At 36.3% G+C, this 25,111-nt stretch overlaps 1 protein-coding gene across 1 annotated transcript; it reads left to right on the forward strand.

Moving 5' to 3' along the window:
• Positions 1–9,470: 9,470 nt before the first annotated feature.
• LOC106063633 (uncharacterized) lies at positions 9,471–24,571 on the forward strand. The gene is made up of 6 exons (XM_056042312.1): positions 9,471–9,604; positions 9,927–10,084; positions 14,007–14,137; positions 15,777–15,900; positions 22,560–22,678; positions 24,180–24,571. Exons 1-6 carry the CDS (start codon positions 9,529–9,531, stop codon positions 24,241–24,243), a joined length of 672 nt encoding a protein of 223 aa, XP_055898287.1. The 5' UTR covers positions 9,471–9,528; the 3' UTR covers positions 24,244–24,571.
• The last annotated feature ends 540 nt before the right edge of the window (positions 24,572–25,111 follow it).

Below are 25,111 nucleotides of genomic sequence, written 5' to 3' on the forward strand. Positions count from 1 at the left end.
AACTCTGAAGGAACATCCAAAACCTGTAAAGCAAACAACTATGGAAAATGGCAAAATCTGTTTTCAATTGATTGCCAGCAGAAATTGGAAAGCTTTGTTTGAAATTATTTAAAATGCACACATACTGATGCGGAATATTCCCAATGTAAAAAATGAAGTTTGCCTTCCACTCTTCATTAGAAATATTAGTCAAAGTCAATGTTTTTTAAGGAACATGGCTTCTTCTTTGAGATACCATATACTTCTCTGTACCATGCTAGGCCAGCAGATATATCTGTAGTACCGAACATGGGAATGTTTTGTTTTCCAAATATGTACGTTCTTCTTGAGACTACATATTGTTAAGTCCCTTTCGTTTTACTAGTTTGATCACTGATAAATTTAAGTCGCAATAATTTTAAAATACGCAAACTTTCCCGTTTTGAGTTTATTGTTGGTAGATTGCTCTATTTTTCTAGGTCAAAGCAATTGCTTCATCAGTTGTTACACATGCCATCTTGTTCCAAGCCAACCCAACACTTTCAACACGCTTCTTCATAACATTAAATAAATACTGGCCTCATTTTGTGTCTTTGACTGTTTTAAAATATTGCCAATAAGAATAATCTTCGTTTAATTTAAACTTTTTAGAATGACATGTAGAGACATTAGCCTCTTCTGATAAGTGATAAGAATCAGAACTTTCTAAAATTTATATAGATATTTAAAATTATTTTTTTAAATATATCTGCATTTTTATATGTATATCCTGTGGGCACACCTGATTTCTTTAGGTGTCCGCAGGCCGCTTAAAAGACTGGCCCGCACCGTAATTTACCGACCCCTGATCTAGATCTATCAGCTAGACTTGAGTTGAGATTTATCTTAGATCTTGTCCTAGTCTAGAGTCGACTAGAGCTAGATTCTATATAGATTTAGTTCTTGTCTCTAGATTCTCTGGGTTTATCGGACACAAGCAAAGATGATGATTAATCTAGATATAGCAACGTTCAAAATATTTTTAGTCACAATTTTGTATAGGCATAGCCAGATTTTTATAACAAAATATTCTGATATTACCAACTTTAAAAAGGGGCGTTTACATAAAAAAATATTCTAACTAGTTTAATTATAAAATAAATAAATACAAAAAAAAAAAAAAAAAAGGCGTGTTTTGTTGTTAGAATATTGTGTGTATTTACTTCACGCTTAGTTCCTGCATTGTTCTTGTAGCGAAGAGAGCTTTCTAGCTGTAGAATGTTTTTCCCGTTTTAACAGTACGTAAGTACATAAATATAGTAGGGGAAAGTGGGGTAATATGAGCATTTGAGGTATTATATGATATTCGGGAAGTGGAAACGAAACTTATGAGCAAAGAAATAACATTCGCAATTTAAATTCCATTGTGAATTGCAATATTAGTCGAATAAATTTTTTTAGAAAATTTGGTGGTTCTCTTTACATTACATCACATTTTTAAAAAGAATGTCTAAATGCTTGAAATGTAAGCTATCATATTATATTTGTTATATAATGAATACATGAGCAAATATTAAGAATAAAACAGTTTTTAATTTCTTATCAGAACAGCAATATGGTTATAACAATCTTTTCTGTGTTTTACCCTGTGGGTGATATTGGATACCAAGTTGGGGTGTACTTTAAGGTCCGATGTTGTTGTTTTTTTGTTGTTTATTTGCTCACATATTACATCTAGATGATAGGCCTACTAGGTGGTGAATATTCAAGACAAAGAAAAACCAAAAATAACCACCTCGTATAAAAGCTGACTTTGCCAATACTATTAATTATAATGAAGACAATTATTTTCTCATCAACTCCGGTGTGTGCACGGTTCACTTACAGTCACTTGTTGTATTGTCTAATAGAAAATATATAATATTACTTTTTTTTTGTGACGTTTTAAAATGTTTGATTCGTTTCCCTGATATGCAGAATAATTTGTGTGTGTACTTTTATAGTTTTCTTACATTGGCTACGGTATCTCCGCTATTATGTTGTCCTTGAAGTGGGAGTGTCACAGCGGGGGTGGGGGAAAATCAACGATGATTAGGCTGGCTGCAGGTGCTGAGAATAGACTTCGGCTAAACTTAGTACTCAGTGTTCGCTGATGCCAAGATTCCACGGAGTTAAGGGTGGGTTCATCAGGAACATGAGTTCTAAAAGTCGTGGTATTGAGCCAGGAGGGCTAATGGGGATTCCGATATAGTAGCAGGGAGGAATCGATGATTCGGATCCCGTAGCACCCGCAGGAATTCCGCATAAAACAGAAAGTGTGGGGACTCTGTGATGGGCAGGAAGTCCAAGTAATAGGAACCAGTTGGTGTCGCCAATGGCAATCAGGCACAAGGTCCAAGTGATACGAACAAGTTTAAGGGAGCACAAGGAATTGGGTCTGTAAATGAACGCCCCTCAACGTTCTAATTAAAATGTGGCGTCTGCTCGCGAGTGGAGAAGCTAGAGCCTAATATACCGCTTGGCTGGAAATAGGGATTGGGATGGACAGCATGCGATAGATCGCGTGATAAGTCACGATAGATAATGTGACTTCCGGTCAAGATTAGCTCTTCCCACTCATTTGCCAATGAGGTATTAAGAACACCTGGCTAGAGGTCAAGCGTGACGTGGGCTCAGGGTCTAGAAAAAGGGGAAGGGACAGTCTGGCTTCCTCGCAAGATAAAAGGAGCGCAGATTGTTTTCCTCTAGATATTGAGTAAACACGGTTGATAGATAAAGGTAAACTGGTGAGTACCAAATGTGGTTTGACATTCGTATTAAGAGAAGGGGAGATAAGACAAGGAACATGACAAACGTAATTGTATATGTCGGAAAGTAAATCTAGCGAGAAGAGGAAAAGGTTTAGGGGTAAAATTGGACTTAGAAAGGGTAAAAAAAACAAGGATTAAATAAATTAATAATAATTATTAATGCAGTGATAAAATTGTGCGACACTGCCAGAAAGCTTTTGGGCTGTGAAACCTGGTCGTTCAAACTTCTCGATGTTGTTGTAGTCTTGTGTCATGGTTTAAGAACTATAACTCTACCATTTATTGTGAACACTTTCATTTGCAACTACGAAGCCATTTTCTTCCTAAAGAACGATAAGCCTTTTTTTTTATTTCATCATTTCGATTTTCCTTGCTGTTTATTATCTGCCCTGACATTAATTTTCTCCCCTTGGAGAACTCCATGGCTGGATATTCCCAGTAGTTCACAGTTGAGAAGGCAGCCTATTTTATGTAAAAATGTCTAGACCAGTGGGTCTCTTAGACCCCTTGCCAAATTTTCCGGTATTCGATAGGCCCCTTACAATTTTGAATATTTATTAACTTCATTGTTTTAAAACTGATTTCTAATGATAGTGAGGTGAAGACCAAACATACAAAATTAAATTAAAATCACGTGCAAGTTAACCTCATTGAAGTCACGGAACAAGACAATGTCCAATTTCCACTGGATTCGGTTTTTCTTTATTTTGTATTATTCGATCTTTGGCATCCAAGAACTTCCAAACAGTGTCAAAACAAAATCTTATCAACAATTCCAGTAAGGTAAAATCACAATTATAGTCACGAGCTTTTTAAATGACAAACATTTGCGTAAACTTCCGTTTACATCTCATAGACCCCCAATTCACCTTTTCCTTCCCGTAGACCCCTTGGAAATCGTCGTAGACCCCTGGTTGGCCTGAATAGACCCCTTCGGGATTCAGTGGTCTATACAATGTTATTTTTTTTTACTGCATGTATTAACATTAAATTTTAAATTATATGCTTTATTACCATGGATATAATTTAAAATTTCAAGATAAATAGCCTGCATGTGTTCAGAAATTGAATCCACAGACGATAGCATTACAATTATTTTCAAATTGCATTCTATATGATAATGATGGGCAGCCATGCGTAATCATCCTTATAATATGTAAAGCTTGACAATGCGTTGACAACTGAACAAATGCATGCGTGGGTTTATGTGACTAGTATTTGAAGGCTTATTAATATGTATGTAATCTTTGTGCTAGGCTACTGGTCCAACCTTAATTAGATCATTGCATTATTACAAAGCCTATATCAACTTACAGTGTCTGTCTGTCTAGTACAAATTTTGAACACGTTATTTCTCCCACTTCCCATTCTCGGATCAATTTGAAAGTTTACACAATTATTTTTTGGTACCTTACAAAACACGAATCAATACAAAGAATCAACCAATTATTCAATCAATTAAGTAAAGTTTACCTTTCAGACCTAGAGATCTATATATATAGTTCGTCCATCGTGGTTCGATGATGACCACTTTGTCATCCAGGGGGCTGAGGGCTTTGCACTGGGGTTTTATGCCTCCTCATGTGGCCGGTGAGACCTATGTGAGCCCGGAATGTTCGGCCGCACACTGGGCAGGTTATTCCAGCTGGAGCTAGTGTCGTTTGTCTTGCTTTTCTTTTCTGGCGTTTTTCTTCTGCCAGCGTTTTTCTTTTTTCATCAGCAGCCTGTTCGCCAGTTTTCACAGCGCGACGCCATGATGCTCTGTCATGTGCCTCTGTCTCCCAGGTGCCAGGGTCTATGATGAACGCCTTCAGAGAAGGGTGTCCCTGAAGCGCTTTCTTTGCCCACCTTGCGAGCGCTTTCCTTCGCTTAGTTGGCCATACAAGAGTCGTTTAGGGATGCGGTGGTCTTCCATTCTGTAGACGTGACCTGCCCATCGCAGCTAGGACTGCATCAGGATTGTGTGGATGCTTTGCAGACACGCTCTTCGAAGGACTTCTGTATCAGGTATTTTGTCTTGCCATTTGACATTTAGTAGAGATCTATGAGGCAGATGATGTTTAGGTCATTTGTTTATTTGGCCAATGGTTAACGAGCAGGGTGTCATGTGGCCAGCACAACGACCAACCACCTTTACTTTCCCCAACTAAAGTCAGGTACCTATTAGAGTTGGGTGGACTCAGGGGCAACAACAAAATATCCCGAAATTAAAAATCCCAGCTTTCACCTAAGTGGGATAAATATCGTATAAAATATTGTATCCTTATCAGACAGACAGAGTGAGTTGATATACGCTTCATAAACAAAAGTTGTTCACTAACAACAATAGGAATAAAAAAAAAAGCAAAATGAAAATTTGTAATAAGCCTCAGACGACAATTTATATAGGAGACTTATTCAGCTTATACTACCACTACAGTCAAGTACTATTTCTTTCCCTTGTTTGAGATACCAAAGTAATTACCAATATCTTGTTAACTAATTGGTTATTTTTTTATTTTTTTTTTACAGATTTTTATTTGCCAGGAAAAAGAAATAATTTTGTAAAAATTTTCAGATTGATTCGATAGTGGGTGTGAGAGAAATAACATGTACAAAGTACACACAGACAGGTAGACAGACAGACAAACATAATGAGTTGATATAAGCTTTGTAAAAATGCTCAACATTATGTCATCGGCGAGGTTAGTGGACTGTAAAGACCCTTTCAGACTTTTCCCCAACTAATGTCAGGTACCCATTAGAGCTGGGTGGACTCAGAAGTGCCCTAAATAATCCAGCAATTTAAAAGTGTTTTCAATAAATATTACTATTGGCCGATGAAGATATTTCTTTTAATATTCCGACGATCGCTTGAATTATATTACTATATATTAGATTGCTGAGTAAATCTCTTCTTCTTCTTCTCAAGCCTCATCACATATTTTTTAAAATTCTATTATAGCCTACTAAACTCGTTTGATCTTAGCTGATTTTCAGTATAAAGCCCAAGAATTTCCCACTCCTTCTTGATTGATAAAATAAAAGCGTTTGCTTAGCTAAATGGAAAAACAACAACAACAACAACATAGCTAACTAAATATTCAAAATAAAAATAAATAAAATAAAATAAATTTGCATAATTTTCATAATCCTGATCGTAATTCAAAATAATGTTGGCGCATCTCTAATAACCCTATTTAAATACCGCCAGATGATACATAAGCTTGCATAGCCATGCAGATGTGATGCATAGGCCTAAATTAGAATACGGTAACGATAAGACTCACAGCAAATGTTAAAACATTGCTTAAACTTTAACCCTTTACATTATTCTACTAACACTGTTTAAATGACACCACTTACCGTTACACCACAAGAGATGATACAGTGAAGGGACGTTTTGATGTTTCACGATTTCGCTACATCTAATATCTTCACCATCACATATCCCTTAGTCTGTCGAACCGTTGATCTGTCTTTTTCTATTCCTCTTTTACCCTGGAGAGAATTGTATTCAATGACAGGTCTTTCCATTTCTATATTTCTCTACCAGTTAACTCCTTCCACACGCTGGGGAGAGGAGGGACAAACCAACTAAAGAAATATGAAAGAAGCAAAATATACAAAAATACTATAAAACAACAAAGCTTATCTAAGGAGAAAAACTACACATTTATAGCCATAAATCTCAATACTGTAAGATTTATAACTACAACTTAATTATTAAAGGATTTTTTGTGTGTAGATTCAAGTTTTGTTAGGAACAATGACTAATTGCGTAAAATTTTAACTTGGTCCAAGAATGGGGAGTGGGAGAAATAACATGCTGAAAATTTGTATCAGACAAATAAACAGAATGAGTTGATACAAGCCTTGTAGGAACTCTACCTTGACACCAAAAGGCTGGTCAATTAACCAGATAACATTTGCACTTATAGTTGGTTTCAAGTGTTATAAGATACTTAATTTATTTATTGCACTTATGATCTATTGACGCGATGAAATAATAATAATAAAAAATAATAATAATAGTTTCCCTTTTGTTCTGATATTGCGCAATTATGTAAAGCTTTGAGAACCACCCTATTTTTTTTTATATCTTATTAAGTACTTCCCCTCCCCCCCCCCCCCCTCCCGTCCTTTCAGATAATGGTGTGGGAAAACATGTATAAATTTAGCTCACATTTATCTTGAAGCCGAAGTGTAGTGTTTTTCTCTTTTTTAGTTTTTAGACCAACCGCTGAGACATTTTAAAGGTTTCCAGAACAGAATAAGGTACACATTTATATTTCTTTTTGCGGGGCCAAAGCTTAGTTTCAGTGTCTCTTTAGTTGCCAAGATATCCGTCTGTTTTTTTGTTTTTTTTTTGAACATACAAAGTATAACTACATCAACACGGACATTGTTAGTCTATGAGTTTTAACAGCATATCTCGTGTGTTTGAAAATGTTACTTCGGACTCAGGAACAGTTCTGTGGACAGCCATTTGGGCTGGAGAAGTTTTTCTTTTTAACTTTATTTCACTAGAGATTTTCATACATGGAGGCCAACCCATTATTAGTGGTGTATCCGGTGTAAAAACTACACAGAGATAATTGACATATTTTAATAAACTTTATAGGCTGATTGTCAATGAACGTTGAGTGGTGTAATGTTGGGTTCTTGCTTCCTGAAGTACTCTAGACACGGGACAAGACAAATAGTACAAACTGACCTAAGTCCGTTTCAGCAGACAACATGAAGTTTATTTTACTAAAATAATAATACACTGCACTCCTTGTTAGTGCTACAAGTCAAGAAATAATAAACAATCCTATCCGCATAGCAGCGGTATCAAATGTATCAATCACGTCCGCATCTCAGCGGGTAACAATAAGAACAATTACTACTAGTGACACTGGAGCTTCAACTATAGATATCCATTGAAATACGAATAATACCTTAATATTCAATAAGCACATAATGAAATCAACTCTCAAATATTATTAAACAACAATCATGTTATATACATATATACACCAGTCCAGGAAGAAACTTCCAACCTCCCTGGACCGGGAGCAAGACCTTACTGACTTGACTTGACTTGACTGAACTCCAAGTCAACTTTATTCATTCTACTTCCTGTTTTCTACATCAGGAATTCCACGTGTCTTTTAAACTCTTAACATGACGTGAACTTTAGATCATGCAATGTCAACTAAGACTGTGACACTGATATATATACCGATGATTGCGCCCTGCCAGCCCACAATGAACATGATCTCCAGAACGCGGTCATCGAATTTGCATACGCTGCCGCCTCTTTCGGTTTATCTATAAACCTCGGGAAAACAGAAGTCATGTTCCAGAAGTCACCCAATAAAAAATACTCAGCCCCAAAGATAAACATAAACGGACAGCCCTTTAACGTGGTAGACCACTTCACATATCTGGATAGAATAGTATCAAATGACGCCTCACTTTCAAGGGAAGTTGATAACCGTCTGGTCAGGGCCAGAGCCAGTAGCGCTTTTTGACGCCTTCAGGCGCGAGTTTGGCGGAATAAATCGCTCAGCCAGCCTACAAAAATTAATGTCTACCAGGCGATGGTTCTCACAACCAACTTATATGGATCTGAGACATGGACAGTATACAGAAAACAACTAAGACTACTTGAGCGCTTTCAACAAAGATGCTTGCGCTCCATCACGGTGGCAAGACCACACTACATACAGCGATGTCCTTGCGAACGCCGGTGTGGATAGTATAGAGGGACTTCTAATGGTCCGAGAGTTACGCTGGGCAGGGCACGTATTCCGTATGGGGGACGAGCTTATGCCAAAGGCAGTCCTTTTTGGTGAGCTAAAAGGTGGTTGACTTAAAGAGGCACCCCACGGAAACGCTTCAAAGACCAGCTTAGGCGCCAACTTGTCTTAGCTGACATAGAAGAAAGCACCTGGTGGCATGCGGCCTCAGAACGAGACAGCTGGAGGTCACTCACAAAGTCCGCGTGATATACATTTGAGACCAAAAGAAAATCCGTTGCCGAGGACAGACGCAGACGGCGAAATGAAAATCTAAATCGACCACCTGCGGACAACGGTTATGCTTGCCCTGAGTGTGGCAAAATATGTATATATATATATATATATATATAACATCATAAACAAAAACCACCCTACTTCGAACGTGGAAAAAATGATTAGTCAGGGGGGAACAGGGTTACAACACTATATATATTTATAAAGCGCTGGCTATGAGTGTGTATGCGTTTCGTGTGTGAATGTTGTTCCTATTATCATCTATATTGTAATTGTACAGTAGTAAAGCTGAGGTTGTCAATTGTAGTCACACTGAATTTCCATTCGATTAGATCAATACAAATTCTCTTATCTTATATATATGATATGTATAGTTCTTTGGTTGAGACGTCGAGTGTACTCTTTAGCACGGAGAATCAAATTTTAAAGCTCTTTTGCTTGAAGAACATAAAAACAAATATTGAGAATAGTGATCTTTGAATTTGGCAACTTTGACATTGTTTATTTTGTCTATTTGCTTAGAAAATGTCTCATTTTCTGATGTTTTTCTCTGTAGGCCCTATTATATTGTTACATTATTAAGTTTTTAAAAGTACTCACTGGTTTTTATTAAAGGAACAACAGTACTATAAAAATTTGAAACCAAAATCTGTTTCTATAGTCCACGTTGAATTCAAAATTCTGTTCTCATTGTTTTAAGACTTGCCAGATTTTTTTTCAGAAGAATTATCTGAGTATACTTAAACATAATTTGCACAATGCTGAGCGCTCAGATTTTCCATTTTATCTGCCTGGTGCTAGTTTCAGGTCAGTCCTCTGACCCAGAATCTAGAGGTTAGTTGAATTTTTATTATCACCTATTTTATGTTTATTTATAATTAATAACCAATATCAATCTCGACTTAAAAGACTTGTGTTTGCTGATCGCTTAAAATCCGCAGTAAACCTTCTACTTGAGACCCCACCCCTCATACACAAGTACACAGAAGAGGCTGGACGTAACGCAATGAATATTCTATTCAATAAAAAAAAAATCTTAATGAGCTTTTCAGTTAGTAACATGCCTTTATTATCTACTCATTGCAATACAAAATAAATTGTGAAATAAAAGAGCATCTCTTTCAATAAGTTGATGGTTATACCATTCACGTTTCAGAGCCAACTCTGAAGGCTTTAAATTTCGCCTCCATGCTGAGTGGTAAATTCAGTAATGCCAAACAAGTGAAAGCGGAGTCTGCCTTCATAGAAGAAGAAGAACCTCGTGACTCATTGATTTTTAAAGTAACCCCCGTTGAGGTCGCAGCTTTACAACCGGTATGTATTTTGTTGGTGTAAGTTAATGACTCGTTTTGCTGAGTGATTTAATACTTTAGATATGGACATTTGACTAAAGATGCTACCAAAACCTATTCTCTTTTAAACTGACTTATAAATGTTCCCACTAAGGAGAGCGCGTATAATCTTATAGAATCATATTGATGATCCTATCATTTTAGTTGATTTCATAGTTCATTTAGCAGTACTAGTAAAGTTTCCCTTTTCAGACCTTGCGATCTACAGGGCTGATGGTGTCAAAGTCATATGTTTCTATAGCCTAAGGTTAACAAGAGTACCATGTGGCCAGCACAATGACAAATCGCCTTTACTTACCATAATCCCAATCATCACAAGGATTCGCCATGGAGACCACTCGTTTCGGAAACCATGCCTTTCATCACTTAGCACCCTCCCATCGTCTATCCCTAAAAAAAAATGAAAAAAAAAAAAACTCAACAAAAAAAGCTAATAAACAACCACCAACAAAAACCCAAACACAACAAAATTTCAGCTGTAGTTTAATAATAATGTGAGTCAATGATTTTAGTTGATTGAGAAAAGTTAATATTAATGTCACTTTGTGACGTCGATATATTCTAACGAACCATAGTTACATGCTGTCACACACTAATTTTAGAACCGCTGTGACACAAGGTGAACTAGTAGTGATGTAGTGGTCCTGTAACTACTTCGTGCTAATGCACGAGGAAATATTGGGGTTGAAACTGACCACGGGCTGATTTCATTCAGTTGATCTTAGACTCTCAGAGCGAGAGGAGTGTTATGGATATCTTTTACAGTGGAGTAATGTACATGTACTTAAGTTATTATAATTGATTTGCATTCAGAATATATTCCTCATGGACATATGATTTGTGATGGCTGAAGTCGCCAGTATCTTTTGTGATTATATATTTTATATGTAATGTCTGCTACCAGAGTGTTTATTAATAATTCTAAATGTTGTCGTTGGAGAGTTTACTATATTAGTGTTCTCACGCACCTGCAAATCTAGTGCGTGTAAGAAAGTATTTAGTTAAGAAGAACATTATAGTAGTACCAGAAGAGGTATCTACAACACACAGAGACATTCGCGTCATCACGCCTACAACAAAAACCAGGCCGTGACAAATGCTGGTTGTACTTTTTATTTTCCTCCGTGGTAGGCTATTTTGTGGGATGTATTTTAACTCTTTCTCTCCGTAATTATTTACCACATTCTGGTGGAACCAACGCTGGTATCGTCAGTTAGGAGAGAAAGAGTTAAGGTGTATTTCGTTGTATATAATTCAATCAGACTGATGCGCTCCCTGGTCATGGCCACATTTTTATATGCTTTCGAGTCTTGAACGCTGAGTGCAGAGCTAGAGAGGAAGATCCTAGCAGTGGAAATTAGATGCTTTAGAAGGATTCTAGGTATCACATTTAAAGACCGCATCACAAGCCAAGAGATTAGAGATTGCAGAGATTTGACCCCATGATGACCCGCTAACCATCGTAAAAAAACGCAAGCTAAAAATCTATGACCATATTACAAGATCTTCGGGGCTCGCAAAGACCTTTCTTCAGGGAACAGTACCATAAAAAAAAGAAGAGGCAGACAAAGAAATCTATGGGACGACAACATAAAAGAATGGACGGGCCTGCCATTAAAAAAGGTTCTATCCAAGGCAAAAGACAGAGAGGAATGGAGAAAGACGGTCGACAAATATTGCAAGGTGCCCTAACGGTCCAACAGACTAAGGGATAGGTAAAAGTAGGCCCTATAATTCTAGCTGAGCTTGTTCTATCCATTCAAAAGTGTCATCACTTTACATCTTCCATTCAGTATTTGTATACATAATTCGTCATATGTATATACTAGTTGATACCCGTACTTCGCTACGGTTGCGATCTATATAAATAGAAAGGAAATTAAGACAAAACACCCAGTTCAAATTGTGGACCGTAGTCTATTCCATTTTGTTTTTATATATATATTTTTTTTGCACACTGCAATGGCACAGCCCGCATTACAACGCTCCCACACACTTTGTTATAAATCTCGCCCGTATTTCTTTAGTTCAAATAGTTCATGTGTTTTTTATTGTTTTGTTTACACGCACTGACATAAACTTTGCACCCGTGAAATTTATTAGCATGCATAATACAATACAAAATTCTAAATAATAAAGCGTTTGCAATTTTAAACAATAAAAAGGTTCCATTATTTCTGAATGATATGTGGCTTCAAACTGCGTTCTTGTGTATCACGAGTTATAATAGAAGTTTACTAGTACATCACGAGTTATAATAGAAGTTTTACTAGTACATCACGAGTTATAATAGAAGTTTTACTAGTACAGGGGAATTAATTGTTTAGTAAAAGACTTGTGAAGTATAAGTTTTGAATAGCACTATTTTAAATTGGTCATAAAATTGAATGGGCTCATATGATTGTAATGCATGGTCTCGATGTAATTCAACCCCCCCCCCTCCCCAAAAAAAGGTGTTCTAACATAAGTCATCAGGTCAACGACTGCGATTAGCTTAGTGGATACCTACGAGCAAACATTCATTAGCCTCTTGCCTTAGTTCGTAGGCATATCGATACGATAAACAGATCTACTGACTTAAAAAAAACATAAAAATCAAATTGAATCACAAACTTCAAATGATTACAATAAAGTTCAAACTTCAGATGATTACAATAAAGACCAAACTTCAGATGATTACAATAAAGACCAAACTTCAGATGATTACAATAAAGACCAAACTTCAGATGATTACAATAAAGTTCAAACTTCAGATGATTACAATAAAGACCAAACTTCAGATGATTACAATAAAGTTCAAACTTCAGATGATTACAATAAATACCAAACTTCAGATGATTACAATAAAGTCCAAACTTCAGATGATTACAGTCCAAACGTCAAATGATTACATTAACTTCCAAACTTCAAATGATTACAATGGAGAGTAAACATAAAGCATTTTTATTACCTAATTAAGTAATATGACTACTCAGAACAAAAGTTCTATAATGACTTAAAGTACTTCGAAGTGAGATGTTGGTTTTCTTCAGTGCTGAAATTAAATTCAAGACAAAATATTGTTGAGCATTTCACAAATCCCCCAATGGTGAATAAAACCAGCATATTTGGCATATACGTTTAGTTAAAACTAGCATATCTGTCATATACGTTTAGTTAATACAACCAGCACATCTGGCATATACGTTTAGTTAATACAACCAGCATATCTGGCATATACGTTTAGTTAATACAACCAGCACATCTGGCATATACATTTAGTTAATAAAACTAGCATATACATTTAGCTAATGAAACTAGCATATCTGGTATATACGTTTAGTTAATACATCTAGCATGTCTGGCATATACATTTAGTTAATACGACTAGCATATCTGACATATACATATACCATATCCATTAAATCATGAATGTATGAATACATTTAGTTTTAATATAGATTATCCAAAGAACACCTATTTAATGGTTTTAAGCGCCTGGCTTCCGAACCTGGGGTCCTTGGTTCGAATTACATTGAATATTTTTTTTTTAATTCTGGGATTTTTAGGGCGCCATTGAATCCACCCTAATTTAATGGATACCTGACTTTAGTTGGGGTGTTCGTTTTGCTGGCTACATGACATCCTGCTCATTAACCGTAAACCAAAGAAATAAACAACCTTAACATCAACTGCTCTATAGATCGCAAGGCCTGAAAGGGAAACTACTTACATAATTTAAGAACTCTGAAATATTTTCTGACAAAATAGTTTCATGATATTATTTATAATAAAACAAGTAGCCTACCAGATCTATTTTTCATACTATATATGACAAGTAGGCCTATTAGATCTATTAATAATTGTACTTTATGTAGCCAATAATGCCGTTTACATTTTTTCAGACTCTGACCTTCATAGTTAACGAAATAGTCAATGGCAATCTGACCCGTTACCATTTGTTGACTATTTTTGAAGACGACGAAGGCTTTGTCAATCTGAAGCACTATATCATTCCAAGTAATTTAACTGCCAGGTAGTCACGTTGTTTTAATAGTGGGCTCTATTATTCTACTAAATATCAATGATTAAATTTTACTATCGCTTATTATGCTACTAAATATCAATGATTAAATCTTACTATCATTTATCAGATTCCAAATGCAAGTTTTCCATGCATACAAAAAAGCACTCACAAATTAATCATTATTATCCTTATACTTTAAAGGAATTCGTGTCATAAAATGTTTGTTCGTAAAATGTTTCACATTATTTGGATGTTCCTTCAGCTCTGAAGATAATATACTTCCTAGAGGGTATTTGACGTGTCCATGGCACTGAGTACACTGAGGTTCTGTCAAGCCTAGAATGTGAAGTCTAGACTTGGCGGCCTGTGCAAAACATCACAAAACTAGACAAATCGGACAGAAAGGCAACTACCAGCACAGTCCTGTGGAGCCCTCTAGAGCAAGACAGGACACACAGAAAGTCTCTGGTCATCCACTGCACCCAAACTCGTCCACGACGTCCTGACCAAATCTTGCTTCCGGAAAAGGATGGGCTTTAGGACAAGAGAGTGAGGTCGACGTATTGTTGCGCTAATCCTGCTCACTTAAATCCAAATTCCAGCTCACTTCCTAGATCTAGAAAAGTCCTGTGTTCAAACCTCCCACAAGACGAGGGGGAAATAGTAGCGCGACGGGTATGAACCTGGGACCATTGAGATGTCGGAACGACAGTCCTGCGCGCATACCTCAAGGCCAGGCAGCCATCCAGGTCTAGCCAATATAGAATGAGTCCGGAAGAGACATTGCAGCGCAAATGAAAGTCAATGTGGAATGTGCATATTGACAGTCTGAGAACCGTTAGCATACAGGAAAACACTCGCAGAACTGATAATCTTTAGATTTAACATAAACGTAAATCTTTACACCCATTATTACCCAGCACCAAGAAAAAGCTTTGTCTACTTGAAGAAGGCATTCGACAGTGTAAACCTATAGCAGAGAGTCACGAGAGCCACTAAAAGAAAAGAAAAGCCTCTCTTAACAGAATAAGAAACAAGTATTGATCTAGATGTTTGAGACATGTAATAAATATGGAACAACTATTATCTAAATGTTTAAAACATGTAATAAATATGGAACAACTATTACCTAGCACCGTTTTAAAGCAATGCTGATAACCCGTTCATATGTTTATTATTTTGAAAAAAAAATAGAAAGAGCAAATTGCTTGAACAGTCCAAAAAAACTACATAGCAATATTGAAATAATACATTAAACAGTGAACTATGAATTATAAAATACAAATACATGACCTTGAAATAAACAGAAAGACACAAAGATAAAAGCTAATTTCTAATTCCATTCTCTGGGATAAATTCATATGATGCTCCTCTTTATTAGTGCCGTTATAGCAGATAGCGGGAAGAAAATTGATTTAGTAGAGCTTGTTTCTATTTAACATGCATGACTAAGTTAACACTTGGTTACTTGTATTCATGTCGTCTGTTTTGTAGGGAGGACTGTACACTGATAAGACAAAGTTCCTGGTTTTAACTTCTATTTATTGACACCATTCTTTGTGTACCTTATGCATGTCAACCAAAACCAGTTATGTTCTGATGTTTCATCGTTTAATTATGCCTGATATCCTCATAATTTTTTGTCTAGCAAGATTCAAAACCTGCGACGGGATGACATCAAGCAAGAAGTAGGATGCGATGCAAAGTACACAAAGTTGACAGATACAACATTCATTGGTTCATGGCCAGCGTGCACCCAATTTAGAGTCAATGTAAGTACACGTATGTAATTGTAAAAATAAAAAAAAGATATAGACGAGGGAACGAAACCTGAACTACTGACCCGAATTGCCCAGTCCACAGCAGCCCTTTCAATTAATAATATGGAAAGACAAAGCCTTAGCCCTCGGCGCCAAAATCAGACTGATGCGCTCCCTGGTCATGGCCACATTTGTGAGTCATGGACGCTGACTGCAGAGCTAGATAGGAGAATCCTAGCAATGTAATTGTGATGCTACAGAAGTTACCTAGGTATCACATTCAAAGTCCGCATGACAAACCAAGAGATTAGAGACAGGGTTACTTCAGCGATCGGACCCTCATGATGACCTGCTATCTATCGTTTAAACAATCAAGCTAAAAATCTATGGCCATATTACAAGATCTTCAGGGCTCGAAAAGACCTTCGTTCAGGGAACAATACCAGGAAAAAGAAGTAGAGGCAGATAGAGAAAGCGATGGGAGGACAACATAAAAGAATGGAAGAGGTTCTAACTAAGGAAAGGACAGAGGAATGGAGAAAAACGGTCAACAAATCTTGCATGGTGCCCCAACGGTCTAATAAAACTAAGGGATAGGTAAAGGTAAAGATATTATATCCCTATCTAGTGGACCCTTCGGGCATCACACAAGATCTGTCGACAATCCCTTTCCCATTCCTTCTTTGTCTTTAGCCTTGGACAGAATCTCCATCAATGGCAGTATATTATATAGGACCTACTAAAGTGGTACTTTTTACCATGGGCGTAGCCAGGATTCTTTTCTGGAGGGGGGGAATGCCCTCCCGCCAAAAATATATTTATATGTGTATGTGTGTGTACATAATTAACCTTTATAACATTATGACCCTTTATTCTTTCGGAAGACGTTTATTGTACCCTAGATAAGGTTCTTCTTGGAGTTAGTGGAAAAATTGTAGACTCCCCGCCCTTGCCAGCAAGGGCGTCTGGGGGAGCGCTGTAAGCTCCCCCCAATAAGGTGCTGCCAAGCACTAATACAGTCATTGAAAGCCAACAAAATGCATATTCTGAGGTATCTACAGTGCATTATCCTGCTATTAAAAACTTTAATTTCAAAATCCTAATCAGCTATTCTTTCTTACTTAGATCCTCCAGCGCCGTTCGGAGCATTGGGCGGCAATCTGCTTCCCATCTGTCACTGGCAATGTCTTAAGCCTCTTCCCACCTCCTTTGATGACCTCCATAAAAGTGAGGAGCCAAGTTGTACTAGGATGTCCCTGTTTTCGCCTTCCTCGTAATAGCCTCCATGTCATCGCAACTCTTATAATGCGTAATTCATTTTGTCGGAGAACATGTCCCGCAAACCTCATGCGACGCTCTGTCACAACCTTACAAAGGGTCGACTCCCAGTTCGGCATAGGATTTCCTTGATTGAGAACTTTATTAATGGAGCCCAGCCACTGGTAGAAATGTGTAACCTCTCTTGGCTACGCTCTTGGAATTAGGTGACTGTAGTTTTCTTTAGATTTTATATCGAAAAGGGAAGTTTTATCGTGAAAATCATCTAGTACGGGGTTTTAAACTAAAACATCTGTAGATTTTTTTTAACAAATTCAAAACCCCCTTAGCTACGCTCATAGAAGTTGGTTACTGTAGTTTGATTAAGAATAATATTAAAGAGAGAGGCTTTTAACCTCAAAACTCTATGTAGTGGTATTTTAAACTCAAAACCATCTGGAGGGGTTTTCAACTTTTAAAAAAGCCCTCTGGAGGAGAGGGGGTTCAACTCAACCCCGCTCCTTGGCTTGGCTACGCTCATCGAATTTGGAGTGTGTAATTTGCTTTTTTTTATATTGAAGAGGTATTTTTAGCTTCAAACCCCGCTGAAAAGTAGGGGGGGGGGGCTTAACTTCAAACCCCTTTAGATACGCTCATAGCAATTTTAGTGTGTAATTTGTTTTTTTTATATTGAAGAGGAATTTTTTTATTTTAAACCCTGCTGAAGGGGGGTTTAAACTTAAAACCCCTGGCTACGCTCATAGAATTCTGTATATGTAATTAGCTTTTTTTATATTGATGAAGTATTTTTTTTAGCTTTAAACACCGCTGAAAAGAGGGGGGGGGGGTGTGTTTAAACTCATCTGTCGGGGTTTTAAATTTAAAGCCCTCTGGAGGAGGGGGGTTTAAATTCAAAACCCATATTTGCTACGCTCATAGAATTTTGAGTGTGTAATTTGCTTTTTTTTATATTGAAGAGATGTTTTTTTTAGATGCAAACCCCGGTTGAGGGGGGCTTTAAACACAAAACCCCTCTTGCCTACGCTCATAGAATCTGGTGACTGATGTATGGTTTAGTCTTATATGGACGAGGGGTTTTATCGAAAATTTCGGAGGGGGTTTTAAAATCAAAATCTTCCTTACTTATGCTCTTGGAATTTGGAATTTTTCGTTTGCATTTTTTTTGTTTTGTTTTATAGAAGAGGGGGATTTAACCGCTAAATCCCCTTGTAAGGGTTTTTTAACTCAAAACCGCCTTGGTTGCGCTGAGTAAAGTGATGGTTTAGTATTAAAATCTCACATCTGGGGGATCGTCTGCTCAAGTTTAGAAATTTATCTACATTCTCATATAATTACGCCGATGTTTATCCGATGTGTAGCCTTTGCAATAGTATGATTCCATGTTGGAAAATCGAGAATTAACCGATACAATCTAAACCAGTGATGCCCAAAATACGGCCTGCGGGCCAGGTCCGGACCTCAATGTGGTTGCATCCGGCCCGCCGAAAAGTCGGCACAAAGTGTAGAATACCCCATCGAAAAAAAAGGTTGACTTATGTATCTTTACCCATGTTAGGGCCCTTAATTGATTGGTACAATGAACTTTATCATTAGTGTGTTTATGAAATGAGAATCTACCAGAACAAGATTACAAAGAGAGTTTGTGTTGCCACACAAAATCAGAGGCGGCCCCCGTGGGAGACGGATCCCTGTCGGATCCGCATATTCGCTGGTCGACTGAGGATGGCTTCGAGCAGGATATGAAACCGAGACAGTAGAGATAATCAGTCCTGCGCGTACAACTCTGAAGGAACATCCGAAACATGTAAAACAACAAACATTCTAAACTAGACCAAGAAATTCTAGATCTAGATTCTATAATGACTTTAATTAGAACTTAAATCTAAATCTAGTTTTAAAAATCTAGATCTAGTGTAAAAAATCTAGCTCTAGTATAAAAAAAAATCTAGATGTAGTGTAAAAAATCTAGATTAGATCTAAATCTAGCTATTATGTCTTTCTAAAATGCGAGTCACATTACGAGGTTTAATAAACATTACTAAACCGAGTTGTTTTAGCATTTAAAGAATTTATTCCATATGACGTCAAAGGAAAAAAATCCACTACGTCACACGGCCTATTTAGACTAAAAAATATCATCTATACGAGCAACTTGTTGAGGGTTCATAGACATTGGTGCACGAGTGATTTCTTTTAGCATTTCATTTAAAGAATTAACTCCATATGACGTCAAAGGAAAAAAATCCAATACGTCACACGGCCTATTTAGACTAAAAAATATCATCTATACGAGCAACTTGTTGAGGGTTCATAGACATTGGTGCACGAGTGATTTCTTTTAGCATTTCATTTAAAGAATTAACTCCATATGACGTCAAAGGAAAAAAATCCAATACGTCACACGGCCTAGTTAGACTAAAAAATGTCATCTATACGAGCAGCTTGTCGAGGGATCATTGACATTGGTGCACCGAGTTTGTTCTTTTAGCATTTCATTTGATGGGCTAGTTAGACTTATATATATATATATATAAAAGGATTAAAGACGCTTTTTTTTTCTTTTGTCTGTCCGTTATGTTAATAGCGAGAAAAAAAAGACTAAAAGCTATTGAAAATCTGATTAAAATTTAATTTCCCTTTCGAAACATCGCATTAGTTTTAAGTTTCTATAATAGATTGTTCTGGATGTTTATATATTTATAGTGAGAGAAAATAAGAATTCCACATTAATCAAATGCCGTTAATTAAATTTGTTGGATGGTCTGTTCTGAAAATTAGATGTACCATAGCCTTATGGAGATTTTTTCAAACCATAATTTGGTGTTAGGAAGTTGTTTTCCTTAAAAATCGGAGCATAATATTAACGATAATTAGATTTTCTAACGTTTTAGCTAGAAAGTTAATTCTTTCTCTCCTAACTGACGATACCAACGTTGATTCGGTCAGAACGTGTTAAATAATAACGGAGAGAAAGAGTTAAATATAGTGTAAGAGAGAAGTGCGATTTTACATAAATAAAGTTAAAATATTTTTCATTAAAAAATCCGGAACAACCAATTTTTGTAAATGAGAAAATTATTTGTTTTATTTATTAGAAGAGGGATTTCAAACATTTATTAGCGTTTTTATATTTTTTATATAAAATTCGGATCATTTTTGGCGACGATTTGTAAGAAATTTAAGGTAATGTAGGTCGAGTTCTTTTTCGAAACAAAATCCGGAACATTCTTTACTGATTAAACAGCTTTTATTATGTTTCGGCAAGAAAATTAACTGCAAAATAAGTCTAAAAATTGATTTTCAATAATCGTTTCTATTAAATTACTTTCTTATTTTAAAATCCTGAATAACCTACTGTCGATATTTTTGAAAAAAATAAAATTATTTGACATAAATTTGTTTTAAATTAAAAGTTCGAAACATTGATATTGATAAATAAACTATAGTGAGGTAGTGTCAAAGAATATAAGTGTAATATTAGTCAACTATGCGATTTCAAACAATCATTTGACATAATTTATTTTTATAAAACAATATTCGGAACAACTTTATAGTTAATGAAATATAAATCAGTATAGATATTTTTATTTAGCATTTATATGCTATTTACATTAAAAAACGAAACAATATATTAAAGATCATGTGTTTCTTGCAACGTTTAAGCATGAAATAAAATCTAATATAAGTTAGAAGAGCAAACAAATATTCATTGGCATTGATTTGTTTCTCACAAAACATCCGGAACAATCTATTATAGATACTTAAAACTATTGCAATATTTCTGAATGAAAAATTAAAGGTTAAATCAGATTTACAATAGCCTATAGTGTTATTTGTTAATATAATCGTGACGGACAGACCGACCAACAGACAAAACGCACAAAAATAATCTTCTTTTATTCGGATGGGGGCACTAAACAAAAAATAAATAAAATCTGATTTTTTAAAAAAAGTTTAAGGAATTGGTTTAGCACCCAATCATGTTGTGACGTTACGCTACTGCACGAAAGTCGCGGCATAAAAAGTCCATTTAAAAAAATGTGCGTGATATTTACATACAAAATGCATTATTAGCCTATATGAACAAACAGAAATGTTTTCTTTTAATTTTAGCAGCTAGTTGACCAGGAAAAACATCTTTAACTATTATTTATATTTGTTGTAAACATTTCATATACATTTTATAAATATATTTGACTTCGTGATACTGAAAAAAAAATGAGTCGGCGTCAAAGATAGCTACAATGTTGCTCTTATTTTAAGTACAGAAATTAAGCCATTTTCTGATGCGGGAAAAAAATCACTTCATGTGTCAAATTCTTTAATGTAAGTACTAGCCCCACGGGTTTCTAATCTAATAGCTTCAAATTTAGGTAAATTTCATTTCGTTTTTTTTTGTGTACATTTTCGTTCATGTGGCCCGCAACACAAGTGTCAGAAATTAAAATGGCCCGCAGGTCGAATTAGGTTGGTATCACTGCTCTAAACCATTGGCAAATGTGTGTTTATCACTAATTTATCTAGTGCTGTAGATAAAGTTGAGTTCATGTTTGGCAGAGAGATGTTTAAACACTTAACAGTGAGTGTTGATTACGTCTGTATCTCGCTTCTTGCTATTGAAAAAAACAAAATGAGGGAATTAAGTCCAAAGGAAAAAAATAACTACACATGCTTTTAGTATACTAGATAACGATATATACATTTTAAAATTATTCTAATAGAAATATTGTTTACATTTAGAATGATTTCTTATTTCAAGTCTGAATTGAACTGCTACTGTGTCATGGAAATTACAGTTTACAATTCAATCGCGACTCTCACATTACCTGTGTTCCATTGTCTCAGTGACCTTCAGTAACCTACCACCTTACATGTGTTACATAGTTTCAGTGACCACTACGGACCTATCACCTTACATGTGTTTTAACGTTATAATAACCACCAGTGACCCCTACCTTACATGTGTTCCATTGTTTCAATGACCACCAGCGACCCCTACCTTACATGTGTTCCATTGTTTCAGTGACCACTAGTGAGCCCTACCTTACATGTGTTCCATTGTTTCAGTGACCACCAGCGACCCCCCCCCCCCCCCCAACTTACATAGGTTACATTGTTTCAATGACCACCAGTGACCCACACCTTACCTGTGTTCCATTGTTTCAGTGACCACCAGTGACCCCCCACCTTACATGTGTTCCATTGTTTCAGTGACCACCAGTGACCCCCCCCACCTTACCTGTGTTCCATTGTTTCAGTGACCACCAGTGACCCCCCACCTTACCTGTGTTCCATTGTTTCAGTGACCACCTGTGACCCCCACCTTACCTGTGTTCCATTGTTTCAGTGACCACCAGTGACCCCCCCACCTTACCTGTGTTCCATTGTTTCAGGTCAAACAACGTTATTCAGTGACCGTCACTTGTAGCAGCTTCACGATGACAGTTTTACCAACACAGAATCTTCCAGAAAGTGGCAACGAGATTCCTTATGTCAACTACAAAATTGAAACGTTGGTTTCTCATTTCATCTTTTTTTAAAATTTTAACTCTATTCTTTTTATTTTCAATTATTTTTTTATTATTATTGTTATTGTTTTTGCTTGGCATCTCTCTAATAAAAATAGTCACCATTAATGAGATCGTAATTCCACGCAGCCAAGGTCTTATTAGACGGGCAGGGCCGAATTTAATGGAGGGCAGGCGTGGCTACTGCCCTGGAGAGTTCACAAGAGAGGTACCCCCACAAATGAGATTTACAAAAATCAAAGTTTAGACGTATCAGAAACTTTTAAGTTTTTTTTTCCAATTTTTTTCCCCTGTATTTTCACCAACATTACTTCAAATCTTACAGTTGGCAATAATGGTTTAGAAGTGTCTGCTTGTATCGTGCTCGTAATATAGAGACATAGATGTGAGCACATTACAGTGCGTCAACCAAAGGCATTACCTTTCATAGACTCAGAAATATTGATCTGCATCGTTTTACTGAAATCTGCATATTAATTTTTGTTTTAAAGAAGGAAAATGAACTTAAATGAACAAGTACTTTTCTTTCTTCTAAACTACGGCATGCATTTTGATATAAGTCGTTAAGGAACACAATTTTGATTGGTCGAGTAAAATGCTTTTTAATAGTCGTCCGTTCAAACCTAGCCCAACGTCATCTCCTGCTGTCCTCTAGGAGGTTTGAACTCGGAACTTCTGAAGGAAAATCTGGAACACGTTTAGCAAATCCAACCTCGTGGACACTGTTTATTTATCTTTTTTTAAGCGGCCCTCGAAAGGGGAAAAGCCGCTATTAGTTCTATGTCGTCTGTCTTCGTTGTTTTTTTTTAAATATATTTTTTCTTGTCTCCATTCTGTAGGTTTTAAGTTATTTACTTTTTCTTCAAACAAAAAATTCACACACTTTGAGAAGTAACTAATTTCATTTGAGAAACTTTGCATATACAAACACGACTGTTTATAAAAGAATGTTTCTCTCTGTCATGAGAATTTTTTCACATTGCAGTACAAAAAGTGTACATCTTTTAGGAGTCGTCCGCTAATCTGTCTCTAATCTATTTCCATTCAACTTTTTAATTGTTACGTCACTAAGAAAATACCTAATTAAACCCAACTTCTACGAGTCTTCTATTTAGTCATTACAATATAATAATAATAATAATAATATCAACCGAGGGGATAATAACAACTGACCTCACAGACACCTTCAAGGCCCTTAACATTCCTAGGAACATCTTCGTTGCCTGTCAGAGGGCGGTACTGCTGCAGACCTGCCACATCACTAGAAAATTCCTCAGTGGAAACTGTTAAAGGGACTACGATGAATTTTGTTTCTCTTTAGCGAAACTCGACCCTGGCAGCGCCAGAGAATGACTACTCGTTCATTTCTAACATAATAATAATAATCTTTATTTTCCGTGAGGAAATCTGTCTTACAATGTGTGCATTACATCAAGCGAAACATTGTTACTAGAAAAAAAAATGTACATATCGTTTATGTTTCAGATACCCGCTTCCTGCATCAGTTCTGGCACGAGCAGGTCAATTTAAACCATCTTGCTCAAACTAAGGAGATTCCAGTGTCAGTTTTACAGAAGTAGATTATTAAAATAAAAGAATAAAGCGACATTTATTGAAGGTATAAAAGAAGACTTCATTATTAGAGTTAATACAGCTTGGAATGTTAATCAAAGTGTTAATTACCTTCTCGTGGTTAAATTATAAAAGTCTATAATATATTCATTATTGTATACGCAGATCTACACATTAAAGTTATATCATTTCTCACAATATATTTAGCTTTTGTTACTGCTGTTGTATATATCTGTAACAATGACAAGTCGGATTCAAAAACAAGAAACCTTTTTTTTAAACAAGAAAAACAGAACTATTTTTTTTTAAAAAAGCTTATATTAAGTATAATGGTATAAATTAGTTTGGCTCAGTTATTGAGGCTAATAATAATAAATATGTGCGATTAAAAATACCAATTGTTTTTGTTTAGCGCCATTTCACGCTTTTAGCTATGGTTGGAAACAAGGGAGATGAGGGGGGAGAAGGGGGGATATCTGTGTGGATGTTACTGTAAAGTTTAGTAAAGTTTCCTTTTCAGACTTTGTGGTCTATAGAGCAGATGATGTAAAGGTCATCTGATTCTGTGTCCTACGGTTAACGAGGGCGTTATGTGGCCAGCACAACGACCAACCACCTTTACTTTTCCCCAACTAATGGCAGGTACCCATTAGAGCTGGGTAGGCTCAGAGGCGCCCAAGGATCCCGAAATAAAAATCGCAGTCTTCACCAGTATTCGAACCCGGGACCCCCGGTTCAGAAGCCAAACACTTTATTGCTCAGCCACAGCGCCTCCTGATGTTACTGTGGTCACTTTTAAATGTATTTAAAACTCAGGGCTCATGCCTTCTTAAGGTGACTAATTC

This window comes from Biomphalaria glabrata, chromosome 9, assembly GCF_947242115.1.
Source record: "Biomphalaria glabrata chromosome 9, xgBioGlab47.1, whole genome shotgun sequence".
In the NCBI taxonomy this organism is placed as follows: Eukaryota; Metazoa; Mollusca; class Gastropoda; family Planorbidae; genus Biomphalaria; species Biomphalaria glabrata.